At 40.8% G+C, this 20,315-nt stretch overlaps 1 protein-coding gene across 1 annotated transcript in view; it reads right to left on the bottom strand.

The window, feature by feature from the left end:
• Positions 1-20,315, bottom strand: part of LOC121298774 (serine-rich coiled-coil domain-containing protein 1-like) — a 115,478-nt gene that overhangs the window by 57,003 nt on the left and 38,160 nt on the right. Inside the window, exons 2-3 of the mRNA XM_041225985.1 lie at positions 17,452-18,732; positions 9,934-10,121 (exon numbers count right to left, since the gene is read on the bottom strand). Coding sequence (XP_041081919.1) covers positions 9,934-10,121; positions 17,452-18,691 — 1,428 coding nt within the window. The 5' untranslated portion in view covers positions 18,692-18,732. The remainder of the gene's footprint in view (positions 1-9,933; positions 10,122-17,451; positions 18,733-20,315) is intronic.

Raw genomic sequence — 20,315 nt, 5'->3', positions numbered from 1 at the left:
CCACATTAAGTGGCCTACATCTGTGTTAAATTGTAGTGATTCACATGATTTTAGGATAAATTCAGCAGTGCATTTCAAAGCAAAGACTCAACCATGAGCACCAAGGCGCTTTCAAAAGAACTCCAGGACAAAGTTGTTGAAAGGCACAGATTAGGGGATGGGTACAAAAAAAATATCAAAGGCCTTGAATATCCCTTGGAGCATGGTCAAGATGATTATTAAGAAATGGAAGGTGTATGGCACCACCAAGACCCTGCCTAGATCAGGCCGCCCCTCCAAACTGGATGACTGAGCAAGAATTATTCCTTAGAGAAAGTCAATTGTCTCTCTTTTGTACTGTTGAACAGGCTCTCTATGTCCCGAAAATACCTCGATAAAAGTTCTTTCGGGTGGAACTTAGGGTAACCTTCATACAAAAAAAGAACTTTGGCGCAAACCCAACACAGTGCATCACCCAAAGAACACCATCACTACTGTGAAGCAACATCATGTTATGGGGATGTTTCTCATCGGCAGGGACTGGGGCACTTGTCAGGATAGAAGGGAAAATGAATGGAGCAAAGTACAGAGAAGTCCTTGAGGAAAACATGCTGCCCTCTGCAAGAAAGCTGAAACTGGGTTGAAAGTTCACCTTTCAGCATGACAATGACCCCAAGCACACATTCAAAGCTACACTGGAGAGGCTAAGGAACAAAAAGGTAAATGTTCTGTGTGGCCTAGTCAGAGCCCCAACCTATATCCAATCGAAAATGTGCGGCATGACTTGAAGATTGCTGTCCATCAATGCTCCCCAAGGAACTTGACAGAGCTTGAACAGTTTTGTAAAGAAGAATGGTCAAATATTGCCAAATCTAGGTGTGCAAAGTTGGTAGAGACCTATCCCAACAGACTCACAGCTGTAATTGCTACCAAAAGTGCTTACTCAGGGGGGTGGAGACTTATCCAATTATGACCTTTCAGTTCTGTATTTTAAATATAATTTTTCGCAATAGAAACTTTTTTCCCCTTAACAGTGTGGAGTATGGTGTGTAGATAAGTGTTAAAAAAATCCTGTGTAGACTTTCTATAGACACTGTAGTTCTCTGTGAAAATTCACATTTCTGAAAGAACAGTGTAAATATACTTTTTTTATTAATAATAAATACACTAAATGTTTGCCTTACTGATGCACCAACTGTTACACTGGATAGAGCTGCAAAATCTCTTTAAAATGTCTTCAATGAAAAAGACACCTGCTGCATCAAAGATCGAAAATATTTCTGCTACTCGTTCGGTCCAGTTCAAGAAAGAGGACATTTAAGATGTTGTCTTTTATATATATATATATATTATATATATATATATATATATATATATATATATATATATATATATATATATATATATATATTTTTTTTTTTTTTTTTTTTTTTTTATTTTTTTGATTTGTTACTATTAAGTTAAAGTGAAAAAAGAATGTCTTCAAAAGGTGAACTCTAAAAACTAAATATTCTACAAGTTAGCATTTGCTGTTTTTCAGGTAAGCACTTTAATATTTAGGAATATTATCAATTTTGAATGTGGCATTTTGCCATTTTTACTGCTTTAATAAACATTTTTTGAATGTGAAAAGTAATTTTTACCGTGAAAAAAATCCAGCCCTGATATTGTTAGTTATTATAGTTGTAGCCTGAGGTTAACATGTAAATATTTTAAATGGCACACATAATTATGCTGAGATGGGAAGTAAATGGTAACGTGATAAACATTTACAGTGCAGACTATTGTAGATTACTTATAACTTCCGAAGAGATTCCCAAATACTGACTGGCCCATCAAGATTGGACCCTTGTTAGCACACCATTTTCCCCTACTCGGAGAAACTAAATTTAAAGCACAGAATCTAGTCTTTTTTTAAATGCCCCCAGTGTTTTAGATCTTACTATTTCGCCTGACAGGCTATTCCACACATTTACAACTCTCTGTGTAAAAATGTGCTTCCTACCTTCTGTTCTAAACTTACTTTTTCTCAGTTTCTACTTATGTCCTTTTGTTATTCTCTCTGTGCTACATGTGAAGCAGTGTCTTTGGTTAACTTTATCTATAGCATTTATGACTTTAAAGACATCAGTCAAGTCTCCTCTTTCCCTTCTTTTTTCTAGGCTGAAGAGATTGTATTATTTTAATCTGTCCTCATAGCTCATGTCATTAAGTCCTGGGATCAGCCTAGTTCCCCTTTTACATACCTTCTCCAGTGGAAGTCTTTTTTGTAGTCAAGTGCCCAAAACTGCACATAGTATTCTAGGTGGGGTCTAACTAGGGCATTGTATAACCTTAGCACAACCTCTTTAGACTTGTATTCCACCCTTTTTGCAATATAGCCTAACATGCTATTTTCCTTTTAAACCGCATTGGCGAGATACTTTTAATGATTACTCCACTATAACCCAGTAGCAGGGGAGTGCTCTGTGTGTGGATTTGTAGCAAGGCAGAGCGCTGCTGATAAATGTATCGTTATGGGTTGAAAGGGGATAGTTTATTATTATGATTTAAATGTAGTGTTATAGTTTCATGTAGTTTGGCAGGGGAGATGTTTGCATCTCGTCTCTGCCAGACTACATCCTGTGATAATGTGCAGTCGGCAGCCAATGATTTATTTCAAATTGGCTGTCGACCACTCATGTTAAAAATCTCATGCAGAATGTGGCCGGATTAAGTAATTCCTAATTTGGATATGGTCACATGCATTTTTTCACCCACTATGCAATGACTTACTCTGGTATTTTGTCAAATTATATATTAAAATCACAGGGAAAAAATGTATGTGTTTATTGCAACCATACATTACTATGCCACACATCAAATTTATTTTCCACCATATCAAACACGTTTCCCTTTCAATTCGAAGACGGGCACCAAACATCGTTATGGAATACACTCCTGCCTATTGGTAGGTGTCACTGAGCTCCTTTGTAAAAGCAGCCGATTGGCCCCCTTCCCCCAGTGACATCTTCGGTCCCGCCTCCCGAGGGTACTTAACCGTCATGCATGCGAAGAATCACCCTCTTTTGCTTCTCACATTGGTAAGGTAAGACCTCTGTGTTGCATTGAGCCCTGTCTTCTTATAAAAAGTGCCACGTAAGCTACTGCTAGTTCCCCTGCACTTTGTGCTGAAAGCTGGCATCGCCGCTTTCCGGGAATCAGTACCCGTAGCCTTTTTATTCTGTTTCTGACTTTCAGCACCTGCATGCTCCACGCATCAGGCTGCTTGCTTGCTTGCTTCTTTCTTTCTTTCTTTCTTCTATCTGTCTGTCCGTCCGTCTTAGCAACGTTAAGTATTACTGTTAAGAATTGTATGTGTTTTCACCCCTTCTTACTTCAAAGAGTAGGTAGGGCTGGCTTCCATGCCTGCGTGGCCTGTGGGACCAGTATCCCACAGGAGGACAGGCGCAGTATGTGCGCGCGGTGCCTAGGCCCCGATCATGCCGCCTCAGCACTAAATGGCGCCTGCGACATATGCGCGGCTTTTCAGCCCCGCATGCTCGCGAGCCACCTCAGTCGCACGGGGGCGTTTTTCGTCCCCCCACAGTGGGCTCCTCCCACTCACGCCTCTCGACGCCATCACAGAACCCCTCCCGGGAGATACTCTGTGCTCAGGCGTCCGTCTCAACCCGCAGCTGCTCCCCATCGCCTCAGGCTAGACAGCTGAAAAAGTCCCGGCAGGCGCAGGATATTATGGATATGAAAGCTCAGATCGGTCGCATCATGGAGCTTTTAGAGAGGCAGGTCCCCCTGTGTGGTGTCCCTCCCCACCCCCTGAGCCGGTCATAACCTAGTTCTGAGGCTGCCTTGGTTACTAGCGCGCAGCCACTGGCAGGGTCCGTGACCGCGCTTATGGGGCGTGTGGCGTACCTGCAGGTCCCCTGGACAGCACAAACAGAGCCATGCCGTTCCGTCTTTCGCCGCATGATGTGGCTCCTCGAGCTCAACCTTTCCCAGCGTTCCCCGATTTTATGGAAGAGGTGGGTTCCTCTTGGATTGTTATGTGAATAGGTCAAGAGCGCTGCGTCAGTCTCACCAGCTCTTCGTCTGCCATGGAACACAGACCCTGGGACAGCCCCTCTCCAAGCAGTGGCTGTCGCATTGGATTGCGGACACAGTCTCGACTGCGTATAATAGTGCTGGCTTACCCCCACCTGGGCGGATAGCCGCACATTCCACAAGAGGTGTGGCTGCGTCATGGGCCCTCTTCCGAGGTGCCTCCATGGCTGAAATTTGTGATGCAGCTAGCTGGGCTACCCCGCATACCTTTGCCAGGTTCTATTGCCTGAATGTGGTAGATCCCTCATTGCCCTCTGTGGGCACTAGTGTCCCCGAGGTTGCACGCTCACGCGGCTGACCTTGGTCAGGCAGAACTAAGAGTCCCTCATATGCTGCAGTTTTTTTCTCCCTCGCGACAGCTCTGGTACACGTTTCCCATAAAAATGTTGGTGGCCATCTTCAAATTGAAAGGGAAAGCTAGTTTACCTACTGTAAACCTGGTTCCCTGAAAGAGAAGATGGCCACACACCTAAAGGTGCATGTTTGATTACCTTGCACACCAAAGAAATACAAGAAGTACCAAACTTTGGGGTCATTTTTTTTATCTCAGACTCCCTCTATATACTACTACAACCCTCAAAAAGATCTGACCAAATTCAATGTAAAAAATGTGCAAAAATGCAGAAAATCAGACAGGGGGCAAATACTTTTTCACGGCACTGTAATTCTATGACAACATACCTCATCTCCCCTGCCCGCTGGTGACTACACATGTTGTCAGAAGTGAACCCACCTACTGTACCAGTTAAGCAGTGTGTGCTGGACAGCCTTGTCAGAACATGGGGCAGGTAAGGGTGCAGTGGCGGTCTTACTTGACAATTTCCCATCCTTTTTGGAATTGTTAGCTCTTACCCTCAAATAAAGCGCAGTTTAATCATAGATAAGAAGAGTTATAAAATGTTTTTTTTGTGTGTGTGTGTGTGTTTAAATTGTGATTAAGGCCTACTTCTGTTCTGTAAACAAAACATCAGCTTATTTCTAGTCCTCTGCTGACATCTAGTGGTAAGTTCTAATGCTTACACAAAAACAGTACATTTATACATAAATAAAAATAAGAAAGAGAACACATTTTATATGTAACACACATATATGTAAACCTCACCCTTTATTTATTATGTGATCTTGCAGTTGCTTGAGGAACTACACAAAGCACTGGAAAACAGAGACACGAAATGCTGGGACCTGGCATGTTACAGCTGCCACTGTAGTTGACAGTAATCTTGTGTCACATAGTTTATAAGTTTGGTTTTCATGAAGCTTAGAAACTCGAAAGTTTGTTGCATATCAACAACATACTAGATCCCATTATTGTCAACACCTTTCAAGTATTTAAAAAGGCCATACCAACAATTATTTTTTAACAGAAAACTACTGAGATATAATCCTGGCAAGCTTTTTTGACCAAATAAGAAGTACACATACAAGGTGGCTTGAGGTTTAGATATCTCTTCAACAAATGTTGCAGGAGCCTTACCAGAACCTTGCGAAACAATATGCAGTCAAAAATGATAAGCAAATACCGCAGAGATACAAGCCCTCTCTTATTTTGAATGTTGGTAATTTTTGGTTTCGATACAGCAACCTGTTAAGCTCCATAATGTTTTGAAGTGAATTCATTGAAAGGAATATTTCACCTGCACTTTGCAATGCATCTCGATAAGAATAACAGCCGATATGTAAGTGGAGGGTTGCATAATTTCCCCACATCAGTTAATAGTGTGTTGAACCCCTTCTTGAAGAGATTCAAGCAGTCAGTCGACACATACTTCTGATAAGCTTGCCAATGTCTTCCTGGGGGATGCCATTCGATTCCTCCTGCAAGAACAAGGTCAACCTGGATGTTGCTGAAGGCATAAGGTTGGGCTCACAGACACCTACCCAGGGTAACCTAGAGGTGTTCTGCAATGTCTAGGTCAGGTGACATAGAAGGCTATGTCAAACGATTGATTTGGTGTTGCTGGAGGAAATCAGTCATCACATCATCTTGCCTAGTACCCATTTCCAATATAGTCAACACTTACATTCGATCCTCTCCTGAGAGTCTCCTTCACCCAGAGGTGGATTTACTAAATCCGGGGCCCTGGGCACAAACTTCTGACGGGGCCCACCAGTCACCCACCCGTTCACAAAGCCGCCTTGCCTCCTTGTGTAACTTTCCCACATATTAGGCATTTTGTTTTGATTATGTAATCAAGTGTTTGTGTGTGTTTAATTTTATACGGAAATCCAAAATAGGTTATTTTTAAAACGGAAATCAGGAAAAATGCAAAATACCTTAAATTTTCTCTATATTAAATGTCATTTGCCATGTATCTGGTTAAATAAACTTTTTAAAACTGAGATCTGGAAAAATGCTCTAAATCACTTTCTTTGTTTTCACACTCCCACACATGTGTTTCCATCCCTACGTTCAGTTTGAGAATTAATCTTTTTTTCAGGACTTTGTCAAAACTGGAAATCTAAATAAACCATGTCATACAATTATCCACGATGTTGCATCCTCAAAAAAATGCAGTTAGGCACGATCTCCCTTTCACAAACACTCACTCACACAGAGTACGTAACCACATGAAAACACAGCATACTGTCTGTCTACACACCAACCCAGAGTCTGCAACAAGCAGCGCCTCATCTCGGTCTGAGACATCGTTGAAGCCAGTGAGGGTGGGGACGGTACCTAGGCAGATGCTGGGGACGGAGCTGAGCAGGCGCATTGGGCAGAGATGCTGCCTGACCAGATACTCAAGGACCTGGGCCACTTGGTTCTTTAGGTCTGAGATTTCCTTCGCCTGCCTGCTGTGCCTGGTTCGCTTACTGCTCCAAGAGGGAGACTGTGAGCGGCTACGGGCTCAGTGGGCAGGAACCTGTGTGCATGGAATACCCTGCGACGTTGTGGAAGGCAGGTGAAAAAGGGGGAGGGTGTAGCTCCCAACGCTACAGAGGGCTCAGCTGAGCTGGCTGATGAAGCTGCCCATGATGCTGATGCATCAAGGTCCTGGAAGGGGCCGAGGGGTTAAGCAACGAGGCACTGAAATTATCGATGCACAGGGCATCTGTCCAGCGAAAACAATGAAGAACCGAGGCTCTCAAGCACCAAGGGTGTCGAAACATGGATGGTACCTGAGGCACCGAAACACCCAGGGTATCGATTCAGGGGGGTGTATATGCACCGAACACCGAGGCTCTGAGACAGCTATGGGGATCAATGCAGGGAGCGATTAAGCACTGAGGGCGCCGAAGCACTGAGGCATTAAGGCTCTGGAGCACTGAGGGTGTCGAAGCACTGATTCCAAGGGTGGCCAAGGCTCTAGAGCACCAAGGGTGTCGAAGCACTGATGCTCTGAGGCATCAAGACACCGAGGGTGGTGAAGCACTGAAGGTACCAAGGGCACTGAAGGCACCAAGCACCAGGGCTGTAAGCACCGAGGTTGCTGGGCCAGTATCTAGTCTGGAAAGCATGCAGTCACAGCTTGCATGGGTGTGGAGACAGTATAAGCCAGTATGAGTAGAAACACAACTGGGGCAGCAGAAAGCTTACAGCAGCATGGAACAAGGCTACAGCCCTATACACAAAAGGAGAAAAAAAAAGATCTAACGATTTATTTATTTTTTAATGTTTTTTACAAAAAATGACACACACACACAGCTGAAGGGTAGAGTAAACAATTATTTTTTTTTGGGCCACACACGCCGAGTGGGAGGGTAAAGTACACAGCGGCATCGACTCGACAGCGGGTACGGCAGCACTGGCTCCCGGTGGAAGAAGCAACTCTCTTTCTCTCTCTGTTATTGGCTTTTTTTTTTTTTTTTAGCTGCAAGAGCAGAGGAAAAAAACACAAACAGCTGATGCTGTAGGTTAGAAAGCTGCCTACAATCGGTGAGCGATAGATGTAGGCTGTTGAATAAAGAAAGAATGTTTTTTTAAAACTGCACGCAGTTGTGCAGCGTTTGCTCAGTTCTCAGAAGCTGAGTTACTGATTCTGGGAAGTGGCAAGCTGACTTCTTTTACAAAGACTCAACTGGAGAGGTTAGTTGTATCTACCTACCTGATGGTGAGAAGCAAAAAAGGGAACTCTTCTTGCACTTTTTGTTTTTTTCCTCACTGCTGTGTTTGCTTGTGTAGCAGAGTTCAATTTCTCAAACTGGCATACATGTAGAAACCATTGCGTCAGCCTGTCATTAGTGTTCATTCCTATATTATTATGTGAGTTTCTACATAATCCTGCTCTCCTGCCTGCCTGCATGCTTCTTAAGATCAATAAACCGCTTTGAGCATCTCTGCTGTAAAGGCTCCTGTAAATTAAGTGCTTGGCAGCTGCTCAGTTAATTGCAGGCAACATATAAAGGGTCAATTGGAGAGACAGTGCGGTCTGCATTAAAGGGATTGCCGGGCTGGACTTTGGGAATCCTTGTTCAACACAATAACGAACCAAGTTCCTTTCATTCTGTTACAGATACTACTCATCTAATATAACATAATTATAAGAACTTATTCAAACAGTTGTAATCCTTTTGAGCACTGGTTAAAGATGCTTGCTTGGGTTATTTTGGTATCAAAGTATTTCACAGAGATTACATGATTGTGAACTTTCCTAAAGGTCAGGATGAATGGTTTAAATGTTTTAGTTTAAATGGGGTATGAAGGTCAGACAACAAGGAGCAGTTGGGATTTATGGGGGAGCGACACCAGTGCTTGAGTCAAAGTGTGGTCAGTTTTATAATTCTGACATAAATCTAAAGTCGGATAAAAGGTACTGTATATGTAACCCAGAGCTAATAAATTAAAAAAAAAATAATCTTGCTCTTTTCCCATGAGATTAAACATGGGTTGTGGGATTTATTTCAAAGTCAGGAAGTATGTAGTGTCCTCTAATTCAATGAACATGCACATCAAAGTGCATACCCTTAAGTAAAAAAACAAACAAACACTATTGCCTTATAGTGAGCATGCATGCATGTTTTAAATGTATGTTTAGCTCCAACCTCAGTGCAATATACTGTGCTTTAAATTACTGTCAACAATATTTTATAATCTAATAGGCTACCGGTACAATTTTAAATGAAACACCTTTTGGCAGATCGTTATAATAAGTAGTAAAACTTACTATTGTATTTTTTTTTTTTTTAAATGCTCCGTTAAGGTAATATCCAAATAAATATTATACTGTTTATTGGATTAACTATGATTTACAGAGAAACAAAATCTGAACTCATTAGATATGCAAATATAAACAATAACACCTATTTCTTCACATTTCCACATACACGAAGAGAGATGTTATGTCTTGAAAGCTAGTAGTTGCACATCACAGTTAATTGAAAAACAGTATCAGCTCTTCAAATCCATTAGTCTTGTTTTAATACCAAAATAACATAATAGTTTACCTTATGCTTGCAATTACTGTCATGTCCAGGGGAACGTTGCAGAAACCTTCCTTTTGTATCTTCATAAGATAGTCAGGAATCCTTAGCCTAAGTTGTAAACCCACCTAAACCCAGGGCCAAAGCAGACCAACCTGGTCTGACCTTAGCAGCATGACACTATAAATAGCCTATTTCTCTGCCATGGGGGTACCAAATAGAGTGACCAAATGCCTATCTTCAGTAATGTTCAAACAGATGTTTATTGAGGAAACTACCTTTAACAATAATATTTTTTCTTCAAATGAACAGTAAGAAAATAAATTATTACGATAAAATGTAGATCTGACAAAAGGTAATCAATAGCCACTTTCTCAAGTTAAGGAGTAGCTACTAAATTTGCCAGAGAAGTTGTTTAGAAGTTAATTGGACTTTTTTTTTTTTTTTTGACAGAAGAAAATTCTAAACAAACTCAGATGTTGCATCACTTACCAGGCTATCCAATTTGGAAGATGAAGAATTAGCTTTCTGTTTCTGAAGGCTACTGATCTCTCCAGTATGCACATCTCTTAAATTCAAGTGTAGCCTGGCGCTTCCAGCAGTGCTTTCTGAAGAGGACCTCAAACGTCTCTCCATGCGAATGACATCCCGGTATGGACTCAGACTGCAAGCAAGAGCAACTGTGGGAGAGTACAAATATAATATGAAATCACCAAACCATAATAACAGCTTTTCTGTACTGAACTGTTAAGCTATTTTAGTGAATTTAAGGATTATTAATATACAATGAAACAGATAACTGATTCAGACACTGACCAATTAGCACTGCCAGTAATTTACTGTCCAATTCATTCCTTCTGTTTTCTTTGATTTATATACCTTGTTTGAACAGTAAACATAAAATGACTGTATTTTCAATGGTACGAATGTGGTTTATTCTAAGGTCTAACAATGTGCAAAATTAATAATTTTCTTGCTGAAAAAACATAATAATCCTGTTCGTAATTCTAAAGGATCAATACCTTTTCATGTTTTTTGAAAGTGCTGAACCCACCAGATCAGAGAAAACATTGAAGTTCATCCCTGAGTGTGTAAAATTAAAAAAGTCAAGAGTCCTCACCAGAAGCAAAGGGTGCAAAGATGGTTGATCATTTGATACAATCTTCACCAAAATCAAAGATTAATATCAAATTTTACATGAAAATCTGATGGACATCTATCTAGCCTTTTCAAGGTAATTGTGGTGACAACAAGATCTCTTGAACTACATACCATATAGACTTGTACTGTTATGCAAATGTTTTTTTTGTTTTTTTTTTTTATAAAATAATATATATATATAATATATATATATATATATATATATAATATATATATGATATATATATATATATATATATAATTAAATTAAACTATTAAATATGAGTCATTAAGGTCTGTATTTTGGATTTTTACTGCCTTACTATAATAAATATTTGTATTTATATATTAATTGATTTATTTACAAAATGTCTAGCTTCTGGCTACAAGCTTTCAAATGCAGACAACAAAAAATGTATTTATAAACAAGACAGTTATATTCACAGTTAGTGTACTTATTATCAGGTGTATCATTTTGTTAAATCAGCATATTAAAAAGAACAAAACCTTTCAAATTCAGATGTACTATATACAAGTCTACATGATACAGTACATATGATTTTGTTTTATTCTGTTATTTGAGAAACAAATTGATAACAAAAAATAACTTGTGGCTTGAACTACAAGCACCCTGACAAACATGGTTTAATCTTGCTGTATTTGTGTGATGTTTCCCTTCATACAGAAAATGTAGTGTGATCTTGCATTTAACAACTTTAAGCACTAAAATAGCTGTGGATAACGTTTCGTGAGTCTGACAAGATATACTGTGGCATCAGACATGCACAAAAATAATCAGTATGTCTTATAAATTGTATTTAAGGGCCATCCAAATGACTAAGCATAAGCATCACTGTACAGTTGCATTTCATTGTATATTTTGCAGCCACTAGGTGACACTGTGAACCAGTGTAGTTTTAAAAACGCTAAACACAGTGGTTTCAGGGGGTTCTTGCTTTTAAGTTTGCATGAACAGGTAGACAAGCAGCTTTGTGCTGTGTTCTTTTTTTTCTTGCTGTTGGTAAATAGCTGGAATCGCATAATAAATGATTTCAAATTCCAGTATAGCATAATATGATCTATTATAAAGTGAGTGAAACATATTTTGAGAATATACTGTCAAGAATTCAATTAGGATGTGAATTGAAGGTACCCTCATTTGGCAGTTGTGCAATAATATCCGTCTTGTACAATGTGTACACAATACATACCTGTCTCAATATGCAAACAGACACTCAATAAGCACAAACTCATAAAAAAAGTAAACAATTATTATACTTTTTTGCTATTATAATATTGTACAGCTGTAACAGTCTACAAGAAGCATTTTAAGTATATACCATATCGGTCTGGAACTTTTTTTCTGCTCCTGTACTAGAAAGTGTGTCAGTTCATCAACATGTGCCCTGGGGAGAAAACCCCTCGCATGTAAAATCGTGTCCATTGTTTGGGGTGTAGTTTACGCAAATAGCTTATTTATTTTGTATCGGGGCTTCTTTTCATAGTCTGCAGTGTAAATGTGTATAACTATTCCACTACATCAATTAACAGTTGCATCTTTATTTTCATATGTAAATGTGATACATGCGTTACTTTATAAATGTTCTGAGAACATCTGATCACGTTGACCCTCGATTTAAATACACATGAAAATGTGGCTCAAACTGAGAAAACTGTGGGCCTTGTTTGGTGGTTCAATCCAGACGGTTGTCATGCTGATGCGCTGGGGAGGCCGCACTGTGGTTGATCCCCGGAGCCAGCATCACAGCCGTTGTGTGTGCTGATGCACCAGGGAGGCAAATAAGCTGATCCCTGGAGCCAGCATTACACTTCAGCCATTAATACCAGAAAGAAGGATATCTACATCATTATATGGAAGGAAATGCAAATGGATGGAGACACATATGGATCACATTAGTTACCTGTAAAGCTACCTCTTAGTTGGTGCTTATCTTGGCGAGAGCTGAGTTCAAATCAGCATGAAGTTTTAACATCTAATCTCGAGTAATGGAAATCATGAAGATCTGGATACGTCCAGTGACTGCTGTGAATAGTGGAGCTGAAAATAAGGGAAAGCCTGGAGAGACAGCTGACAGGAGGAAAGAGACCCCATTGGGGATGGCAAGGGTTAGCTACCCTTGTCGGCAGTATCCAGCTCTGTGTTTACAGGACGCTGGAGACACCCGCCCAAGGCTTCTAAGAAATTAAAGAGAAAAATACCCCTAGAGTCTGTGAGAGAGGGGGCGGAAGATGACTCATCGTTGGACAACACGGTTAACAACTTAGGAATGGAAAAGGATATGAGTATGGACAGTACTTCACAAAAGCCTAGTTCAAGATCTGCAGTTAGCAAAGACATGGAACTCCGGGTTTGTGTCTGCGGCTGGAGCAAGGCGACAACGGTCAGGGGCAAGGGCCTCACATTGATCAGTACTTACGAAGTCAGTCAAATCAGTCGAATGAAATCCAGCGACAGGAAGCAAACCACAGTTCGCAGGATATCAGCACCCCTGTCATAGACGTGAGGAGGACTTGCATGGACACAGTTAGTGATGAACCTAATGATCCTTGTGAACCCGGTCAGACAAACCAGCATAAGAGAGAAAAGAACCTCAACGGGCACAAGCCTGGAGTTTAATGGCCAAGAGCTTGTGAAAAAACTGCAAGGGACACAGTAAATACAGATCTCTGCTTTGCATTGGAAAGGTTAAGTGGAACAGTTGAAAAGAATGGCACACTAAAAGCATCTAAGGTTGGTCTGGAGAGATATTTGGAGGAAACACACACATATTCAAAAAGGCAGGAGCCTATGTCAATTCCTTCAGACATCCCACCTATCAATCCACCAGAATACCAAATGGAGGACTGTGCACCTAAGTGGAAAGAAGTAGAGCAAGCTGTGAAAAAAGCAAGGGCTTCATCATCACCAGGGCCTAATGGAGTTCCGTACAGAGTGTACAAGAGTGCTTCAGGAGTTCTACAAATTCTGCGGAAATTGATGAAAGTGGCATGGGAAAAACAGGTTGTACCAAGAGCATGGCGCAGAGCAGGTGGAGTCTTTATACCTAAAGAAAAAGATTCTACAAGCATCAGTCAGTTTCGTCCTATTTCCCTATTAAACGTAGAAGGCAAGATTTTCTTCAGCATTATTGCTCAGAGATTGTCAACTTACCTATTAAAGAACTGCTTCATTGACACTTCAATACAAAAAGCGGGCATTCCAGGTTTCCCAGGATGCTTAGAACACATCAATGTGATCTGGCGACAAATTCAATCAGCTAAAAAGGAGAGGAAGGAGCTCCATGTGACATTCCTGGATTTGGCTAATGCATATGGCTCAGTGCCACATGAACTTCTTTGGGCAGCATTTGATTTTTTCAGTGTACCGATGACAATAACAAATTTAGTGAAAGCCTACTTTGGAGATTTGCAATTTTCTTTTTCAACTTCAGAATTCAGCACTACATGGCAATGCCTAGAGGTTGGAATAATGGCAGGATGCACCATTTCTCCACTGGCTTTTACCATGGCAATGGAAGTAATCATTAGGGCATCAAAATGGGTAGTAGGAGGAGAGCGCTTGGCTTCTGGAATGCGACTACCACCAATTCGAGCATACATGGATGACATGACAACCATGACTACAACAGCAGCCTGCACTAATCGGTTATTGGGCAAATTAACCAATAACATTGAATGGGCACGAATGCAATTCAAGCCCACTAAATCAAGGAGCATCTCTATAATTAAAGGTAAAGTAGTAGATAAAAGGTTCTACATTAATGGTGAGGCAATACCAACAGTGTCTGAGAAGCCAGTGAAAAGTCTTGGGAGATGGTACGACGGGGATCTAAAGGACATAGTTCGTGTGGGAGAAGTTAGACAACAAGCAGTGGAAGGGTTGAAGAGCATAGACAGCTGCGCTCTACCAGGCAAACTAAAACTCTGGTGCTTTCAGTGTGGTCTACTGACGAGGTTGCTGTGGCCACTGACTGTGTACGAGGTTTCTTTGACAACAGTAGAGAAGCTGGAAGCTTTAATTAGTTCATACATCAGGAAATGGTTGGGAGTTCCACGCTGCCTCAGCAGAGTGGGACTTTATGGTAAAGGAATACTGCAGCTACCAGTCTCCGCTCTAACCGAGGAGTTTAAGTGCGCCAAGGTCAGACTGGAAATGACATTAGTAGAGTCACGCGACAAATGCGTAAGGGAAGCAGCACCTGTGTTGAAAACTGGAAGAAAGTGGGCGGCAAAGAAAGCTGTGGAAGATGCAAAGGCTGCCCTTCGAATTGGTGATATCATGGGGCAAGTTCAGCATGGAAGAGGGGGTCTTGGTCTCATTTCAGCTCCTCCTACATGGCACAAGGCAGCCCCAGCTCAAAGGAGGAAGCTGGTAGTCAACGAGGTGCAAAAGCAGGAGGAGAGGATGAGGTGTATAAAGGCCATTTCCCAGGCCAAGCAGGGAGAATGGATGAGATGGGAGAGTGTGGAACAACGCAAGATTGGCTGGCAAGACCTATGGTCAGTGGAACAGAGCAGGATCAGTTTCCTCATCAGGTCAACATATGATGTTCTCCCATCACCACAGAACCTAAACCTCTGGGTAGGAGAGGATCCCTCATGTCCTTTGTGTTCATCACCTGCAACATAAAGGCACATTTACTTTTGCCAGTTTACTTGGCACCACGACCAGGTGCTGCGATGTTTGGCCTTAGCAATGGAAAACAAGCGTAACCTGACCAATAAGTTGCCACCTGTTCCATCAAAACATTACACACAAAAGACAACATTCCCCCGCCCAGGAGAGCAACCACCAAGAAAAAGTGTTAAAACCAATACTCGCCCAGGACAACTAGAAGCTGCTAGAGACTAGAAAATGCTGGCAGATGTTGGTCAACGGCTTATTTTTCCACCTGAGATTGCCACCACTAACCTTCGACCAGATGTTGTCTTGTGGTCTGGATCAGCACGCCTTGTTCACCTGGTAGAGTTAACAGTGCCATGAGGAAGAAACTGCGGTATGCTCAACTAGCTGCTGAAGCAGAAGAGCGAGGATGGAGAGTCCGTGTTTACCCAGTGGAGGTGGGTTGTCGAGGATTTGTGGCACACTCTACAACCCGGTTTCTCAGAGACGTCGGATTCAGTGGCCAAGAGTTGCGTCGCACAGTGAAGAACTTATCTGAAGCAGCAGAGAGGAGCAGCAACTGGCTGTGGTTGAGACGGAAAGATTCTGGCTGGGGATCTCAAGCACAATAGAAAGAAAGAAACGCTGATGTACAGGTAAGTAAGCTGGGCTGAGTTAAGTGGGGGACGGAGAGTGGTGATGCTGGGACGCCAGAATCACCGTCGAGCCCTCTTGAGGTGTCGTGGGCTAGTCGACGAAACACTCAGGATGGAAGGTGCCCACTTGAAGACCCCAGAGATGTACCCTGCTTAGCTCAATCCAGACAGTTGTCATGCTGATGCGCTGGGGAGGCCGCACTGTGGTTGATCCCCGGAGCAAGCATCGCAGCCGTTGTGTGTGCTGATGTGCCAGGGAGGCAAAATAAGCTGATCCCTGGAGCCAGCATTACACTTCAGCCATTAACACCAGACAGAAGGATATCTACATCATTATATGGAAGGAAATGCAAATGGGTGGAGACATATATGGATCACATTAGTTTACTGTAAAGCTACGTCTTAGCTGGTGCTTATCTTGGCGAGAGAGATTTAACATCTACTCTCGTGTAATGGAAATCTTAATTTATAAATGATGCAGGTGCATAAAGGCTGCAACTTGTCTGCATGTTTAGTCTTGTAGAGATAGCCAACAAATTGACTGAATATTGTTGTGTGTGTGTGTGTGTGTGTGTTATATATATATATATATATATATATATATATATATATATATATATATAATTATAATTATTTATTATTATTTTTGTTTCATTTTACTATTTCAACCAATGCTTAATTTTCTGCCTTTCTGATTGCTCAGTTTTGCCTAATCCTTACAACATGCTGTGATGAATTCATAGAAGGACTTAGGATAACCCACAACAATGTTAATGCTTTCTGATTGCTTGACAAAGGGCACATAAAATGACAAATGTAATGACAGAAAACTGGACAGAGACTAATAATTTCCAAAATGACAGCACTACTCATATCCCAGCTAGATATTCTAGGGACTAAAGAATCCAACAAGATCACAGTTCCACAAGGCTGTCCAAAGTGACTCCAGCATGCTGGCAGAAGGTTAATTAACATTAACACATGAGTCATGTGATGTCAGTAGTAAAACTGAACACATTTCTACTACAGAAGTGATTATCATTTACATATTTCCCCATGGATCTTAGACAATGCTTGCTGAAAGCCAAAGCAGAATAAAACCCCAAAAATAACCCTTAGAACAGTTTCTCAAACGGTTTCTAATTGGGTCCCCTTATATATCATAGAAAATACAGCTATACTACACGTAGATTTTGAACATTAAAAATGTGTATTATTCCTTATTAGATGGACTTTCATAACACAACATCTTCAAAATATTCACTGCAATTGACTGACCATAAAACTTGAAAAGTCTGCTTGGGTAGTTTTCTTTTCTGCAACACGTCACGAGATACCGACACCCAGTTTTAGAATCATAGCCTAGACACTACCCCCTAGAATATATGTTTTTAAATGTCATATTTTACTTATAAAAGTATGTAGACAGTACAGTATTCTTTGCCCTGGGTCTCAGGACTACCGATAGAACATCAACAAACAAAGAGTTAAATAAAATTGTGCCAATTGAAAAGGGATTCAGGATGTCCAACAGTGTAAAGCTATGTTATAATGGATTTAAAAAGCTCAAACATTTTTTTAAAAAGCTACCTGCATGTGTATTCCTTGGATGGCACGTTTTGAGGTCTGGTTTTAGGCTGACAATGACTTGTGATGCTTCTTGAATCACTAGTGCATCACTGGTTTTGTTACTCACTCTCACTTCAGTTTGGTCAATAGGAATCTTCTGTGAGTTATCACTTTCAGGGTTGGTAACCTCTAGGACCTGTGCATGTACTTGGATTTTCTCTTCTTGTCCACTGATCTCTTTTCCGTCATCTGTATCTAAGGATTCCTCATCTATATCAAGTATAGTGGAATCTTTTCTCAGAACAGTTACTGCGCTCTCTGTATTCACAGCGCTAGTTTCTGCTTGATGACTACTTTCTTTGCACAGCAAAGAGTTTGATCCTCCTATTGATGTAACTTGGTTTAGGAAAACTTGTGAGGTAGTAACGTCATAGCCAAAGTTATCAACGTGGCTCACTGCAGGACTACAATTGGGCAACACATCCGCCTCCGAGACTGAGTCTTCAGTTATTGGGATGAATTCAGAGGGTGTATGAGCCGTAGTGTGGTCTGTTGAAAGCATGGGGGACTGCAATGAACATTCAGCAATCTCACCGGGACAAGACCCAGGGGTCCCTACATTGGTAGGCTCCCTTCCTGCACTTTTAGCTATGTCTCTGGGCTGTTCTATAACACATGTGGACTGGCTCTGCTTGGAAAATCTGTAGTGTGAAGAAAATGACTTAGGCAGCAGCTTTTTACTAGAGTGTTTGGAGGAACGCTTACTGTAATCATCTAAAAAGCCAGAGTCATCCCCTTCGTTGGTTCCTGAACTGATGCAGTTTGTAAACACGTTTCGGTTAGTCGATTGCTCCTTCCCCTTCTCAAAGTCTTCTGTCTGAGACCTGGTGATCTTTTTGCCCCGGTGGCCTCCAAAGCCGAACGAATGCCTAGACTTTGATTTAATACTCTCCTCTGGGTCCACCTTCTGGAAGCTGGAGTCTGAAGCTTGGCTGCCATTGTGCAGGCTGAGATCCACAGGTTCAACTGTGTCCAGTTTGTGATCGCTGTGCTTCTTGCTGTGGAAGCCAATGGAAGAGGTGCGAAAGAGATTCCTGCGCTTGCCCGTGCTGCTGGAGCTGGAGTTGGTGCTGGACGGGGAGGGGGTGTGAATGCCATTAGCATTGCCAGAGGAGGGAGAGGACGGCAACGAGTCTTGCTTTTTGCCTGTGCTCCGTCTGAAAATCGGCAACCTGGAAACTAGAGTTGAGCGTCCAGCCATCAGAAAATTAAGTTAGTGTTGCAGCAGGTAGCACAGTCTATCTGAAACAGATAAAAAAAAAAAAACACTGAATAAGGTCACCATTAACAAATCCCACTACATTTACAGCATAACTCTTCTACTGTAATATCAAATTAATTGACTAATACAAATGTTTACAGTAAATCAGGTTATCACAATGACAACAATGACCTAACAGCTATAAGCACTTCACTTATTTACTTCAATATTCACAGATGTGAGTATCAACCTTTTAAAACAGTATAAATAAAACAAAATATTGCTGTTTTACTGTATTCTACAGGTAAATGCTAGCACAGAACTGAACATTGTACTAAGGAAACTAAGTATTGTTTACTAATTTTCACCCAATTTGCATATTTTGTGGGACCTGCTATTTCACAATTTAAGTTACAAATTATAACAATGAAAACAAAATATGAGCACACAATAACGGAAAGACTAACAAAAATGAAAAAGGTAAAAAAGATAAATATTGAGGTATAAATGGCAATGTTGTGACAACAGATTTCACTGCCATATTAAAAAAGCCAGAGCTATTTCCATCAAGTTTTAGAACATTGTTAACACTGTTTTACTCTGAGTGGAATAACCTCTACTATTTAGCAATGAAGCTGAGCCCCATTTCAAGCATTACAAGCAGGTGGTGGAAGGAATCATTGCTGTAACATTTAATAAATCATATACTGTATGTGCTGATTTATATGTACAACTTAGTAAAAATAAAAAAGGAAATCAAAACCAAATAGAGTGCAGTGCAGGAAACTGTCAGTAGGTGGCACTCACAAGCTATATTTGTTTTGTTTTTAAATCACATCATTATGACTGAATGCAAGGCATACTGCAGTTTATGCATTACCCACAGCTATATACCTAACAACAGTGGAGGTTCAGCACGACTCTGACAACAAACAAAAACTGAAACAAATGTTAGACCTTTTCAGAGCTGATTTAAGGGCCATTGATCATTTTACTGTTTAGTCATGTTCTGCCATGTAAAGGTGAAACAAACAAAAAAAAACTAAAAGACCAGTTGGAACATTACATTTTTCATAGCAGCCCTTGAATAAGAAGCCAATGTAAATGACAGAAAGGATTTTGGATAATCGTCATATACCCTCAGATATTGACCCCGCCTGACAATGTATTTAGATGTGTTTTTAAAGCTATATTTATATGTATTTGCCTGTGCTCTATATTAAGGTTAAACAGTGTGCTTTAATATTAAGACAATACTTTCTTGTCAATACTTACAGGGAAAGAAAGCTCTTGTTTATTTTACATTTCAGTGGTTCTATGACCAAATCATTTTATACAACACTGAGGTTTCCACATGGCCATGCAAGGCCCAATTAACATAAATGGTAGTTACATGGTCTTTCTAAAAACCAAGACATTAACAGTGCTTTGTAAGACATGAGAGTATTCAATGTATCTAAAAAACTAAAAAAAAATAATAAGTACTGAAGACTAGCATAGAAAGTTTGGTCCGAAAGCCAAAGTTAATGAAGTTAATGTTAATTTGTTACAGAAGCAATTTTGAAATATTATAGTAATTATTAAACTTGGGAAAGAATCTTGAATTGATTCTTACTGGACAGTT

The sequence above is a fragment of the Polyodon spathula genome, chromosome 2, assembly GCF_017654505.1.
Source record: "Polyodon spathula isolate WHYD16114869_AA chromosome 2, ASM1765450v1, whole genome shotgun sequence".
Classification (NCBI taxonomy): Eukaryota; Metazoa; Chordata; class Actinopteri; order Acipenseriformes; family Polyodontidae; genus Polyodon; species Polyodon spathula.
This window is presented reverse-complemented; position numbering and strand designations above follow the sequence as displayed.